At 46.8% G+C, this 15167-nt stretch overlaps 2 protein-coding genes across 3 annotated transcripts in view; one reads left to right on the top strand and one right to left on the bottom strand.

Moving 5' to 3' along the window:
* arhgef25a (Rho guanine nucleotide exchange factor (GEF) 25a) overlaps positions 1-9911 on the top strand; it is a 29559-nt gene extending 19648 nt beyond the window's left edge. Inside the window, exons 4-16 of one of the 2 annotated variants that reach the window (XM_080497020.1) lie at positions 698-822; positions 1916-1982; positions 2338-2441; positions 2639-2708; positions 4469-4558; positions 4965-5057; positions 5507-5557; positions 6272-6349; positions 6493-6684; positions 6957-7137; positions 8177-8406; positions 8524-8658; positions 9652-9911. In XM_080497020.1, the coding sequence (XP_080353146.1) occupies positions 698-822; positions 1916-1982; positions 2338-2441; positions 2639-2708; positions 4469-4558; positions 4965-5057; positions 5507-5557; positions 6272-6349; positions 6493-6684; positions 6957-7137; positions 8177-8406; positions 8524-8658; positions 9652-9768 (1533 nt within the window). In that variant the 3' untranslated portion in view covers positions 9769-9911. Of the gene's footprint in view, positions 1-697; positions 823-1915; positions 1983-2337; positions 2442-2638; positions 2709-4468; positions 4559-4964; positions 5058-5506; positions 5558-6271; positions 6350-6492; positions 6685-6956; positions 7138-8176; positions 8407-8523; positions 8659-9648 lie in introns of both variants that reach the window. The other variant, XM_080497019.1, reaches the window with a different exon arrangement.
* A 3473-nt stretch (positions 9912-13384) lies between these two features.
* On the bottom strand, positions 13385-14826 carry sp5l (Sp5 transcription factor-like; the record flags this gene model as incomplete). Its single annotated transcript, XM_080496515.1, has 2 exons — positions 14720-14826; positions 13385-14440 (listed from the first exon to the last, which is right to left on the bottom strand). The coding sequence occupies exons 1-2, from the start codon at positions 14771-14773 to the stop codon at positions 13385-13387; spliced, it is 1110 nt and encodes a 369-aa protein (XP_080352641.1). The 5' UTR covers positions 14774-14826.
* Positions 14827-15167: the final 341 nt, after the last annotated feature.

Genomic DNA, 15167 nt, shown 5'->3' with positions numbered 1-15167 from the left:
ACGCAAACATGCAGATCATGTGCAGATGTTGAAGCATGTATCCATTGAGTCAGACACGGTTTCACTGCGTGCAGCCTTTGTTGCGGTGTGCACAATGACTATTTTTGCACCAAAATCCCCCCACAGGAAGTGATATCAATTCCAGGAAAAAGCTATGAAAAGGAGGTCATGTATGCAACCCATGAACACAATCGATTCGATCAGCGTAACCTTCGGTTTATCCCGCATGTAAGGCGGCACTGGAAAATGTTGGTGTCGTCGTGTCACAAAACATAAAACAACAAAAGATGCATGTCTGCCTGCCTCGATTAGGAAAACACAAAATTACATATTGGACATGGGACATTGTGGAGAAAGTCCAAAATGTCATTAAAATAAAAAAACAAAAACAATTATAGCTTTTTGAGTGGTCTTCGAGAAGCCTGAAGCCCCTCTGACTCATTGTCTTTCATTTATGTGGCACAGCTTGGATCATTAACGGCAACTTTGTGAATCAGATCTTTTTATCATTCAATCTCTGTTCGCCGTGTCTCGCTGCGATCCCCGGTCACCTTGGCAACCTGCATCATTACCATCTCTCTCCTGCTCTTTATCTCGCTTTGTTTACTTTATTCCTTGGCATGATCCGCATTACTGGCACCGGACCTCCGATAAAACTGTCTGTCTGCCTTGCCTGTTTGTCCGTCTGTCCCCTCAGGACACTCAGTCCACCGGTGTCCAGCCCGATGACAGCGGCTCGGTCTTGTTGGACGACACGTCCAGCCAATGGTCCTCTGCAGCTGACACTGAGGAGGAGAGGAGGAGTGCCTTAGAGAAAAGCATGTACGTGTTTCATCACCGCGGAGCTTACATGCTTATTTCACAGCAAACCAAATGACCAAACCCCGGGGGCTCAGTGCTCCAGTATTTCATGTAAAAAAAAAAATACTTTGGTCCACGATTCTATTGCAGAAAAGTAAGTCTCCTTCGGGAAAACAAAAAAACAAAAAAACTCACAGATTTTCCAGAACGGTGGCCTTCGACCTGCGCTGGTTTGCCATTGTGTGCGCTGGTTCGGCCTGAATCGCCCGCGTTTTCCCGGGACTCTCGAAAATAAACGAGCCATTGTTAATGTGATTACTGGTGCTTTGCCTACTGTGACAAGACAAATGTGTGCTGTCAAACCCGGCCTGCGAGGCAGGTTGCTGCGCTCAAATGGAAAATAAAGCTCTTACTTTTACTCGCCTCATGATTTATCGAACACTTCGGCGGCTGCACAATGCGGGAAAACACGAGATGTTAGGCTGAAAGTAGACACGGGGCGAAGACGCTATAAACAAAGTAAGAGCCGGGTCATTTATCTGAAAACAAAGAGAGACGAGATGGGAATCTTATAGTTTTCGCTGAGAATTGATTAAAAAACTTCATTATTTGAAATTGTAATCTCTGAATGTGCTGATGATTTGTTGGAGCTTCTATGTTTTTAGCACTTAAATGATCCCAAACAGCTATTTTATATTGGCCAACTGCTTTCTTCCAGTTGACGGTGAGTCGGAGTCGATCCTGCACAGCCCACACGTGCACGGGGAAGAACATGCAAACTTCACATATCCCTCAAACCAAATTACTTTCTCACATATGTCAGTCATTAAGTCATTATCATGAAAAGCAAAACTCCATCCAAAGTGTTAAATATGCATCAAGCTGTCACATTTTCCTCCATCAGCTGATTCACTGCATGACAAAAATTGCAAGGTACCAAAAACAATGGTAGTATTTATTTGAAACTGCTCCCAATGCTTTGAATGTAGGTAATTAAATCAAATAATAAAGTTGTCCCCCCCCCCCCCCACTAAACTCTTTTAAATAGCAGCAAACTGTGACGTGTTCCTGCATAACTCTGGGACTAATCTTCTCCTCGATTATGTTTTCACAGGTATGTACTGCAGGAGCTTATTGAGACGGAAAAGCACTACGTGGCAGACCTGGGACTCATAGTGCAGGTAAACCTCACAATCTGCTCTGACAGAGAAAGAGGAAACTTTAGTCGTCTGTCAGGGAAAGCTCTAAATCCTCCTCATCACCGTTCCTCCACTTTACCGCACACTCCGGTGTGTTTCCATCCCGTCGACTTGAGCCCCAAGCAGATTTTTGAGTTATTATCTCGAGAAAAAGCTTCAGTTATTTCGGGTTCAGGACGGAACTGTTGCCATCTGAAAATTGACGAACGCTCAATAATAATTTGTGTTTGATTGCTGCAGTCACGGGCAATGTATTTTTCACTGGCGTGTCGGAGCGTTTTTTTTAGGTATTCGTTGTAAGCAGACGTCTCCGGCTTTGTCTTTTTTCCCCACGCAGGGCTACATGGCATCGATGAGCTCCAAAGGGATGCCGGAGGACATGAAGGGAAAAGACAAGATTGTTTTTGGAAACATCCACCAAATATTTGACTGGCATAAAGAGTAAGTCACTGACTGAGGAGATTAAAAGCGTGCATTTTTTTTTTAATTCGAAGCGAGCAGTTTTAAGTCTGGAGGCAAATGTGACCCGTGTGTGTGTGTGTGTGTGTGTGTGTGTGTGTGTGTGTGTGTGTGTGTGTGTGTGTGTGTGTGTGTGTGTGTGTGTGTGTGTGTGTGTGTGTGTGTGTGTGTGTGTGCAGCTACTTCCTGGGAGAGCTGGAGAAGTGTTTGGCAGAGCCTGAGAGGCTGGCTCAGCTCTTCATTAAACATGTGAGTACAACGCCACGGTGCAAATACACACACAAGTTTGAATGACATATGACATAGTGGAACACGGAGTTCCTTCTATTTCTTCTCTTGTTTGAAATTTTTTTTTTTTAGTCCCCACTACTTTGACGCACCAAAAGCTATAGTGACCCCATAAGGAGATAAAAACAAGAACATACGCACACACACACACACACACACACACACACACACACACACACACACACACACACACACACACACACACACACACACACACACACACACACACCCCAGTGGCGGCGTCTGGGTCTGCTTCCTTGAGCTGTTTGGAGTGAGAGTTTAAAAAAAAAAAAAAAAGAAGAAGAAAAAAAGCGTTAAGAAAACACGCAGGGCTCCTGTTTATCCTTTACCGTACCTCTTTCCTTCTCTCACAGCTGCCAGCCTCTCTCCTTCCTCTTCCCTGTAACTGATACGTCTCCGTCCCGGCTGTTTTCACAGCAGTGCACACGACTGAATGCACGAGTCTGACCGCGCAGTCGGTCAGGAAACGCCAGGGGGGGGAAAACATTCAGGGAAAGACGACGGATGTCAAATCCTGAGCAAAAGGTCTTCGATATGAAACCTTTTTTCCAGCCAGAACAGTGACCTAAATGTACATGACAAAAAGAAAAAAAAAGAAAAAAAAGATTATTGAAGTAAAGATTTACTGTTAAATCTTCCATCCTTTGAACTTGAATAGAGCCGGAGCCAGTTTCAGGTCACAAGACTTAAACGGGGAGATAAATTAGATTTTTGTACATTAGCTAAGTGGCGGCACATGCAGTGGAACACGATGGGTAATTTGACCAACTTGGCCTCGCTTTTTGTTTGAACATCATTAAGTTAAATGTCTCTCTGTCTCTCTTCTCGATGTTCGTTTTCTTTAAACAATTCAATCAGTCTCAGCTCACTGGATGATCAACTTAAAAAAGCCTGTGTGTGTGTGTGTGTGTGTGTGTGTGGGAGGGGGTGGGGTGGGGGGGGGGGGGGGGGGGGGTAAGAAAACTTGTAACTAAATCTGGGCTTGGTGTCAAACTGTGAAAACAAGCAGGCTGGGAACACGGCTTTAATGAAAAGCAGAATGCTAAATCCGCTTTTAACAAGAGCCGTGTCACCAATGTGCAACATGTGTGCTTACACACACACACACACACACACACACACACACACACACACACACACACACACACACACACACACGCGCGCAGTGTATAAACGCGTGTACACGAACCCAAACGCTGGCGGAGATACATAAAACAAACAAACTAACAAAAACAAAAACGCTCCCTCGCATTTCAGCCCTCCGTTTTGTCACCCGACGTTCATATTCAGGCGGCGTAGCCTCCTGTTCTCAAGGTTACCGAGCCATCCGGCCCGTTGCCAGGGACGGCTTTATGGCTCCGAGAGGCTCCGGTTACACCGGGGGTCACCTGGGTGAATTATACATAACCTGATGTGCGTCCACATGTAACTCCATTAGGATTCTGCCACATCTGCCACTCCCATTGCCAATTAGTCGAGTTTCAACTTCAAAGGTTCAATTTTGCTCCGCTTTCATCACAAAGAGAGCCGGAGCAGCACATCGATTGTTTTTTGGTTTTTTTGCTCACTGTCAGTAGCATTTTAATTTCTTCATAAAGCATGTACAGGGGCTCCCCCCCCCCCTCACAGTTAAGGTCCTGTTACCGAACTATTGTCTTTTGCTGCTTGCGTCTAATCTGTTTGTCTGGCTTGTGTTGCAGGAGAGGCGTCTGCACATGTACGTCGTTTACTGTCAGAACAAGCCCAAGTCGGAACACATCGTATCAGAGTATATTGAGACATATTTTGAGGTAAATCACTTTTTTTTTTTTTTTTTTTTTTTTACCTTTTCCTGATGTCATTGATATATATAATCTGCTTCAGCCCAACATAATATCGTTCTTATTATAGGTTTGGTCCCTCCAGCAGTCACCTGCCAATCAAATCCGTTCCCAATGAGACATCGAGTATGCATGAGTGTCTCATTGTGCCTGTACTATATATTATACATGGCCTTGTTGATGGGCTTTTGAGCAGCCATTTATTATTCAGACTGTAATCAGTTTATTCAAAGTGACAGCAAACACGAGGCAAACACACACGCAGTGTAATCCCGGCGCTTTATTGTTCTTCGAGGGCTTAAATGGGCCATCCGCCGCCGCGTCGCTTGCCGCGGCTGTCATGTTGACTGGTTGTCGTATCCGTCTCTGCTGTCAGGAGCTCCGGCAGCAGCTGGGCCACCGGCTGCAGCTCAACGACCTGCTCATCAAACCCGTCCAGAGGATTATGAAGTACCAGCTACTGCTGAAGGTGAACAGCGGGGCGCTGCCGTGCTGTTGATCAACACCAGCACCCACACACAAACACACACACACACACGCCGAGCAGCTGTCAGACACACAGCAGGTCCTGCTATCAGGCTGTAAACATGCAGCAACAACACACACATCCGTCTGTGCATAAACACAGACGACACACGGGGTGTATTGCCTCTTCGGGCCACTTTCCCTGCAGCGAGGAAGAAGGCGAGTCGAGCATGAGACTCGCTTCTCATTTGGAGCTAAAAAACAAAATGCTTAAAGGGCCTTTGACGATAGTCATAAAATGACATTACTGGTATAAAAATGTGGCCCGAATTCAAAGACTGTGCCCTTTGGCACGCAAGCGAAAGATGAGTTCATTTCCCGTTAAATGTCGTCTCCTTTGCTTTTGCGGTAAACCCGGGGCGCTCTGTGGTCACGCTGTGTTTCTTTCAACAGGACTTCCTAAAGTATTACACCAAAGCTGGGATGGACACGGAGGAGCTGGAGGTAAGTGTCTCCATGGATGAAGGGTCGACAAAGATCTTTCAGTTTTGCAGCTTATTTAAACAACAGGTCAGTTATTAAAACAGTGAAGGTATAAATCTCATATAGAAAACAAGATAACATATATTTCACTCCCAAATAGAGAAAATACTTAAAAATACAAGAGAAAACTATTTGGTAGATTGCTATTTTTTTGTTTGTTTCCATTGTGTTGTGGTGAATTTGTAAGTGTTTGTTGTATTTGGTAGTGTTTTGCACTTCCAGGCCACTGCAGTTAAATGTGCATGTCCTTTTGCATTTACGTAAGTTTACATGTCAAGATAGGTGTGTGTGTGCATTGGATATAGATTTATGTTGTGTTTATGTATATTCCAAAAAATATAGATTTGTTCATTTTGTTTATTTATATGGATTATATGCAAGATTATATATAATTTATTTTCCTTGAATTAATTATATTAAAGTAAATCTCATCTTCTTTATGTGTGAGAAACCAAGACATTTTGCTGTTTGAGGCGCTTTCGGTGTTCATATCATGAATGTCACAAACAACAGTGCAAAGACTAAAACTTGTATTATTCTTAGTATTGTGTTGGAAAACGTTCTGATATTTTCACCCATTTTTCATGTACGAGTTGTGAAAGTTTAGGCAAAAATTGTACGAATGAGAAATGTTGCATGATTAAAAAACAGACGTTTGGTTTTTTTCCCCTCCAGAAAGCAGTAGAAGTGATGTGCTTTGTGCCAAAACGATGCAATGACATGATGAATGTGGGACGACTACAAGGCTTCGAGGTACATTTAAGTCTGTTTTCATTCCTCCTCCCCCCTCCCTTGAACCTTCCTCGTGCCAACAACGCAGCTCCTGAAAACAGCTGTGTAACCACTTTCCCTCTGTTTGTTTGTTTGTTTGTTGGTTCTCGTCATTGCGCCCCCAGGGGAAGATCACGGCCCAGGGCAAGCTGCTTCAGCAGGACACCTTCACCGTCACCGAGCAGGACAGCAGCTTCCTGTCTCGGGCCAAAGAGCGACGCATCTTTCTGTTTGAGCAGCTGGTCATCTTCAGCGAGCCCATCGACCGCAAGAAAGGCTTCTCGCTCCCCGGATACACCTTCAAAAACAGCATCAAGGTGGGAGCCGCTAAACCCCCCCCTCTCCTCCCGAGCTCCGCCGTAAGCCTCCCGGGATGCTTTTAAGCGGAACTAAAATGAGGAACGCACCACGCACCTCGGCGGTTTATGAGTCACACAAAAGATTTGCACCACGTTTCAGCCCGTTATGTAATCCCACGGCGAGGACGACTTCTTTCGCAGGCTTTTCATGTCGCGACAGCCATGAGCTCCCCTCGCCCTCGGGTGTGGGTGTGGGGGGGGGGAGTCGCTTACGTCCTGATGCGTTCCAGGTGAGCTGCCTCGGGGTAGAGCCCGGCCTGGACGGCGACGACGCTCGCTTCGTCCTGACCTCCCGTAACCCCGACGGCAGCGTGGTGCGCTTCCAGCTGCTGGCCTCGTCCGCCGACATCTGCAGGGCCTGGGTCAACGACGTGGTCCAGATCTTGGAAAGCCAGCGCAATTTCCTCAACGGTAAGTCCCGGCTGAGCTCCGGAGGAGACGCCGTGTCTCCTAAAGCCATACATCGTGTTTCATATTGTCCAGATATTGACTCTGCTGTGTGCTCGCACAAACCGCGGGCTGCAGCAGAAATGTAGTCATAGTGCATTTAGTCTTCGCGTGAAAGCTCGCTTTGACAGGAATAATATCTAAAAATCTATTTTTCATGACAAGAACAAGACAACGTGTAATCAGTATTATAGTTCTGATCTAAAATCCACGCATTGAACACAGTATGTGACTGTAACAGACAGAGTGGTGATACTTTAACTTCCTCAATATACATTTTAAAACACTTATCTTTTCTGTGTCACTTTACCTGTAATGAGGTTTGAATTCTGGTCCAACGTACAACGTACTACTTCATTAGTATCTACACATACAGTATAATGATATAAAACAAGTTAATTACTACATCGATGTGTGTCGCAACCAAAACGGCCAGTAACATAATAATTTGGACCATTTTGAAAGTAATGAAGCCAAAAACCTCACAACTTACCAGAAAATGCAATAAAACTGCAAAAATGTTTACAATGATAGTTCAGAGACAGTTGTAAGTATGTATGCATAAAAATAACTAATAAGAAGAAGAAGAACAAGAACAAGAACAATACATTTGATAAAGCACTTTCCAAATTACTCAAAAACAAATCCTCAATGAATGAATGATATTTTTATTAATAAGAAAAAAAGCTTTTTTTAAAAAGCCACGAAATGCATTTGTATTCATATATTATCAAAATATTGGCTGCATTGAATACATTTTGAATGTAGTAGCTGATTCGCTTACTAACAAATTGTTATTGTGACAGTGGCTCAACTATATTATTACATTATTACATTATTGGCTTTATTAGATTTAAAACGGACAAAATAATTGCCAGATATCGTGTTATTTGCCACTAACCTACGTGTAATGTAAAGATTTACATTCTGCTGAACGTATAAACTGAACAGTTTGGCGACATTCAGATGGGTGAGGCGTCTCCACTTCCCCTGTGTGCTTCAGCCTTACAGTCGCCGATCGAGTACCAGCGCAGGGAGAGCAAGTCCAACAGTTTGGGCCGCAGCATGAGGCCTCCTCTGTCTGCTGCCTCCGCCCTGCGGCCGCACTCCTCCGCCTCCATCGACCGCCATAAGCTGCCCTCCCTGCACTCCCACAACACCTCCCTGCCGGCCCTCTACCTGCCCAGCCAGGGCGCCGGGCAAGGATCCGGCGAGAGCTGCTCGCTCAGAGATGTGAGGCCCCCCCCCCCCCCCTTCAGTTTCTCCTGCGCCGTCGCAGTGGCACAACAGTTGTGTGTGTGTGTGTGTGTGTGTGTGGGTGAGACTTAACCGAGCCGCTCTCACCCGCAGCCCGCCGCTGTCCAGCCGCGCCCCGCTGACCCCCACACTGTATCCCCGTCGCACGTCCAGCTGGCCTTCACCGAGCAGCACAGCTGTCCAGCCGTTTCCAACGGCCTCTACACGCCGGCCGCGCAGAGTGCACAGGTAACCCGCTTGAAAGACGACAAGAAAGAGTTCCACACCGACAGTCGCCGAGTGGTTTGTTATTCGACGATTCGGGATTGTGGGGGGGGGGGGGGGGAAACAAAACGAGCTGCGGGAAACGAGTCGCAAGGGAAATAATAACGGCCGTGGTAAAATGTCCAACAAGGATTCCAATGTGCTCATTCAATTAATTAAAAGATAAAATAATTGAGTAAATTGCTGCTATTTATTGAGACACACACAGAGTGAAGAGAGCTGTTGGCTGGTAGGAAGAGTTATTTCTCCCCCTGTTGGATGAAAATGGAATGAACAAAAATAATCTGGGTTTTTTTGTTTGTTTGTTTTTTAATTCTCCAAAGACAACAAAGTGCAATATTTTTACAATAACTTTTAATTTGAAGGTAGAGTGTCACTGAGCTATGTCAAAAACTACATTTACATTTTTACGGGGGGGGGGGGGTGAACCAGCCATGCCAGCTGCCATCCGGTTTGGCAGCCTCACTCCAGCATTAGCAGCGTCTCCCTCTGTCATCGTCGGGCCTTTATTCTGGAGGGGGGGGGGGACTGCCCTGACAGGCATTTAGCCCTTGTTTTCAACCTCTCTCTTGTTTACTCAGGCTGGACAGATTCAGCACATAACAAACAGGATGTAGGCCGAGACGGAGGAGGAAGTCAGAGAGAGAAAGAAAGAGAGAGAGAGAGAGAGAGAGAGAGAGAGAGAGAGAGAGAGAGAGAGAGAGAGAGAGAGAGATGCCTATCAAACTCCCAGAATGCTTTTCCATACATGAGCCAGTCTGTTTTCTGTGAGACAAAAGAAAACACTGATATCCTCACTGTTGTAATTACCCTACAGCTCAGTCGTGCAAAAGCAGGGAGGAGATATATTATATTGCTTCTGGTGTGAAAGATGAAAGTGTGTGTGGGGGGGGGGGGGGGGGGGGGGGGGGGCAGATTGCAGTGAGATGCTGAGCGTTTCTCCCGTCTCCCCAGCAGAGAGCAGGAGAGGGCTGCCGCCGGGGTCAGGCCGCCGACAGCCAGCCTCCTCCGCCGGGCCCGTCGGCCGGACGCCGGCCCAGCAACCTGACGCAGCTCGCCGAGGACGACCTTTGAACTCTGGAGTGGTCGGGCAGCAAAGGCCGCAGCTGCGAAGACGAGACTTTGCCACGTTCTGGTGGATGATGAAGGAACCTGAAGGAATATTTGAAGGACTGACGGGCTGCAAATATATATATATATATATATATATATATATATATATATATATATATATAAAACTTTGCTCCTTTTTAGAGAGCAGTTCAAAGGGAGGTGACATAGCCCGAATCACCTTCATTGTACATGAACAGCACCCGGTGAGACGTTATTAAAAAAAGACACTTCGTGGAAACTCGCCGTTATTACAATTTCTGTTTTTGTTTTTGTTTTGTTTTCTTTGTTTTTTACCTTTTATGAGAGTTTGTATTTCGTACTATTCTCTCTATCAAAGGCAAGGGGAATTTGTTCAATGATTCCATTCCTGATTGGGGCAGTCACTGGAGTTACGCATGTGTCTGAATGTTTAACAACTCTAGTGTGCGTGCGTGTGTGGCTGTGTGTGTGTGTGTGTGTGTGTGTGTGTGCGTGTGCGTGTGCGTGTGCGTGTGCGTGTGCGTGTGTGTGTGTGTGTGTGTGTGTGTGTGTGTGTGTGTGTGTGTGTGTGTGTGGCTCTTCTTCTACCCTCTGGTAACGTTTCTTATTTGTTCAGATGCCCCACAGTGAAGTTACTGCAGCTTGACCCCCGCTGACAGCCGATTCCGCCGTCCGTGTCGACGGGAAACTTTAAAAGGCCTCACGCTTGATGCGAACATGGACTTTCCTCGCTCACCTGAAAGCGGAGAACTTTCTTTCCTCGCCACAGCGCCGGGAGCCCCCCCCCCTCCCCCCCGTGCGCTCTGTTATTCTGTTTGACTGTTTGATCTGGACCAAGAAGGCAAGGGGGAGCTCCCCGGAGGTTCTCTGTGGATGTGACGTCACTCCAGAACACTTTTTTTTTTTTAACTCCTCGGGCACAAACCCCAAGAGGAGCTGCAAGAAGTCTGCATTCAAAGGGCCTGCTGTGCCGACCCCGAAGTGCTGCACGCATCTCCTGGCCGGGTGACCGGCACAACGCAACGTGAGCCTTTATTACATGCTGAAGTGGGTTGCTTGTGCTTTTATGAACAAGGGGTCCTTTTAAAATGGATTAGTTTAAACTAATATGATGGGGTTTTTTTTTTTTCATCCACTGCTGTCATGTCAAGGCTGTGCACCGTTTCTATAATCTCTGTTCGCCTTCGCCCTCATGGAGTATAAATTGTACAGTGCACTACGTAACAGAAAGCCACGCTCTCAAGGTGACCCAGGTGTGCAGAGGCGCATATGATGACATGTTGCTGCATAAACTAGAGTAATTCTGACAAATCTGCACGATCCCTCTTCCTCAATAGTGCCAAAAAACAAACAAACAAACAAAAAAAAGCCTCCGCTGCAGCTCAACACTAAAGTGTTTCAGGCTCTCGATACTTCGGCTTGCCAATACTACTTACAAGGCAGAAAGCAGGAGGCTGCCCTGTCGCCTCGCCCCGGCTCCGTGGCCAGTAGAGGTCCTCATCAGGCCTTTTCACTTCCAATTAAGTTGGATCATACAGCTGCACCAAAGATCAATAGGCCTCTTATTTCAGTGTTGACATTGAAGCTTCTTAACAACCAGTCCCACAAAACCAAGAGTAAATCATAATGAACTGAAAGTTGTGACAAGCATCTCGCAGAATCTGCAGTTAATGTGAACCGGTGAGGTATTTTTTTCTTTCTTTTTTTTTTTTTTTTTAAACCGTTCAGGCAGTGTTGCATGGAACACAAAGGAAAACCACTACAGAGAACCAAACAAGGACACACAGCAAGGAAGGGTTGGTTGACAACATGTTAGACTGATTAGAAACAAGTTGTATCATATCAAATGAACATAAAAAAAATAAAAGATAAAAGTGTTTTTTGGAACATGAGTTTGTTAGTGTTTCTCTACACATCTTATTTAAATATTGTGGCCTAACTTGTGATGTTTGTGTGAAATGAAGTAACTGAACACTTTGTAGTTTGACTCATAGGACAGATAAAATAGAACCTTCAACACGACAACTTTTAAAATCCCCCTAAACTAATATTCCATATACAAGTTGCGATATATTTCCATAGAAGTCCTAGAGACGTTGAGTGTGGGACCGTCAGGAGGAGGACAAAGCACTCTGCTTGCTCTCGCATCCCATTTGGAGAAACTTCAAACAGGATTAAAAACAAAGAGAAAGAAACCCCTGGATGAGCAGACATCTGGTTGGCTGGCCTCTGAATAAAGCCCCATTCTGGGCAGTAAAGCGAGGCCGATCGTAACACGGCTGTGATATATGGAGGGGTGGAGGAGGAGGGGGGGGTAGAAAGGGGTATTAACTTTCACAAGGGTGCAAAATCAAAGGGAGTTCCTGTCACCACCGAGGGGGTCTCGGCAACAGGGGTCCCATTCACAGGGAATTCCTCTCCGCCGCCCTGCGTTGCATCTGTTGACTCAATCTCCGCCATCGAGAGAAAGAAAACACTCATTAAAAAGCCACATGACTGTGAACTTGATTGCAGCAGGCGAGACAAACAGCGCCGTCAATGGGATGAGTATTTGCTCTGAGGCGTGAGGGTCTGGGGACGGCCCACCGTGTTCGGTCTCCTCCGCTCGGCTTCCTCCCTCACAGCCGGCGGCAACAGCCAAGCCATCGGGTGATCGTTGAAATAAAGTGTGGGGATCTTTCAGGAGCACACTTCACACATTTATTAGAGGGTTAAAAACAATTCTAGATGTTTTATTTACACCAACGTTCCATCAACAAGTAAGAAAATAACGTTATTAGAAACACCCCCCCCCCCCCCCACCGCCGAACAAAAAGAAAATTGTTCCAAGAACAATGTTTATTAAAATGCACATGCTGCCATGACCCCAATAACATTGTTCATGATGTTTATACATAATTTACAGAGAATTTAAAAGTTTAAAATGTTTACTAATCCGCAGCAACGAAGCTTCACATCGAGATCCTGGATCGAAGAGTTTGTGTCTCCAAAAATATTTCTAGCTTGAAGCGGACAACTCGCATCTGTTTTAGGATAAATTTCTAATTGTAAACTGCAAAACATCTTCAAGACAGCTAGAATATTGAAATACTTCGAGGGCATCTTTAAGCTGTACTAAGGCATACAATTAGTTTGACATAATATTGACAACTTGTTCTTAAAAACCTGGAATTTTTCTCCCGTCAGGCGTTTCCGTTCACATGAAATAAAACATTTACACCAAAACATTATTTTTTTTTTAAAAAGAAAAATAGATTTTTACCTCAGTTGTAATTTAAATACATTTTAAATTGTGAAAAGGCATAAAGTCCATTTCTTTCCAGTTCCTGTTCATGTAGTATGTCGAAAAGTACACGGAATTCAGCAAAAACTCACAATATCAGAAAAAAAAAAAGGCTTCAAGTTTTCTTTAAAGGTGTGTTGAATCAAAACAGCACACACTTATTTTCCTCAGCATGGTCACTAAATATACTTTTACGTAAGTCGGAAGAAGGGCTTTGACAAGATGTGTGGGGAGTTTTTGACGTTTCCCCCTTCTACAGTGCAAACCTCTGACGATCAGCGAGGAGTCACACGCTGAGTGTTTCTCAGACGGACGCTACTCCCTCTTGATGTTGGTGAGCAGCGAGTCCGAGCCGTGCGGCGGCGGCGGCGGCCCCGACCGGCTCTTCCTCGTCTGGTGGGTCTTGACGTGTTTGGAGAGGTGGTCGCTCCTCATGAACCGCTTGCCGCACTGCTGGCACCCGAACCGCTTCTCGCCGGTGTGGGTGCGGAGGTGCCGCTGCAGCTCGTCCGACCGGGTGAAGCTCTTGCCGCAGAAGAGCCAGTTGCAGATGAAGGGCCTCTCCCCGGCGTGCCAGCGCAGGTGCGCCTTCAGGTGAGAGGTCTTCTTGTAGACCTTGCCGCACTCGGGGATGTGGCAGATGTGGAGCCTCTTCTTCCCGAACTCCAGCCCGCCGCCGTTCGCCTGGCAGTTGGGGCACTTGCAGCGGCGGCAGCGGCGCGTGGAGCTCAGCAGCCCTTTGGACGTGCCCTGGAGGAGAGCGGCGATCTGCGGCTGGTGGCCCAGGACCAGCTGCCTCCCCAGGGAGAAGGGGTGGTTGGAAGGGGTGGCGTTGGTTTGGGGTAGACTCCACCACTGCTGGCCGTCCTCCACGTGGCCGCCGGGTAAATGATGCCTCGCCGAGGAGTTCTGGAGAAAGCTGGGGAAGTTTTGCCCCACGCCGTTGTGCTGAGGGTAGTAGGCGCCGCCGGACTGCGGCTGCGAGGAGAGCACCTTCACCGGGGAGAGCTCGAAGGAGTAGGACGAGGGAGGTTCAGCCGGAGGGGTGAGCGGCAGTTCGTGGTGGTGGTGGTGAGGATGGTGGTGGTGATGGTGGTGGTGGTGGTGACCCAAACTGGGCTGCATGTGTCCGGTGAACTGCACCTTGGGCACGGTGAAGGTCATCTGGTGCGTGCTGAGGGCGGTGGTGGGAGCCATGTCGTTGCTCCAGAGCTGAAACATTCCAGATGTGGAGCTGACGGTGCCTTCGTAGGGGAACTGGGAGCCCTCAGAGTTCATGGAGCCTCCCACCTGCCAGGCCTGGCTACAGGTGGTGGCCAGGAAGGACAGAGCGTTCGGTGCTCCCTCTGGAGAGGAGCTGGGCGTCCGGTCCTGGGTGGTGACGCAAACACAGCAAGTTACATGCAAAGTTTAAAAAAAAAAAGAAAAAATCACATCAAATACGCATGTTACAAAAATTTAAGTAATTATAGATAATTTCACTTTTATTTACTATTTCTTCATTTGAAAAAGTGAATGTATTTCAATTTAATTGTTTCTTATTTTAATAATAATAATAATAAAAAAGGCGCATCACTTCATGCAAACTTCTGCGTTTTTACGCACGAAATAAAACCCCAGTTATCGAGATCCCCAACGAAGATAACAAACCTGCAAAAAGGTGTGCAAAAAGTTGTCAGTCCGCTGTATCGTCAGCGCAGCCATCTGTCCTGACGCTCCTCCAAAAGCACCTGCAACGCAAACTGCGCCGAGAGGCGACGACGCGCAAAGTCCGAACTCTTCCGCTTGCGGCGCGCGGAGCGGCGCGGCGCACGGAGAGCGGAGGACGGTGCTAAGGCGACTCCCGCACTCTGGCTGGAATATCCCGGGTCATTCCCTGCAGGTGAAACGTCTTCAACGTGCTCCCGGTCCCGGTGACGCGGTTGGCGAGTCGCTCCCGGGCGCGGAGGAGGAGTTGGTCGCGGACAGGAGCGCAGTAAATCCTCCGGATCGTCTCAAGCGCGGCGGAGCCGCATCTTCTCTTTATAAGAGAGAAAAAAGATCCTCTCGACGGGGTCTCCAGTATGATGCAGGCGAGAGGGGACGTGAAGGAGGAGGG

The sequence above is a fragment of the Blennius ocellaris genome (genome assembly GCF_963422515.1).
Source record: "Blennius ocellaris genome assembly, chromosome: 5".
In the NCBI taxonomy this organism is placed as follows: Eukaryota; Metazoa; Chordata; class Actinopteri; order Blenniiformes; family Blenniidae; genus Blennius; species Blennius ocellaris.
The sequence above is the reverse complement of the archived record's forward strand: the minus strand, read 5'-3'. Positions and strand labels throughout refer to the sequence as shown.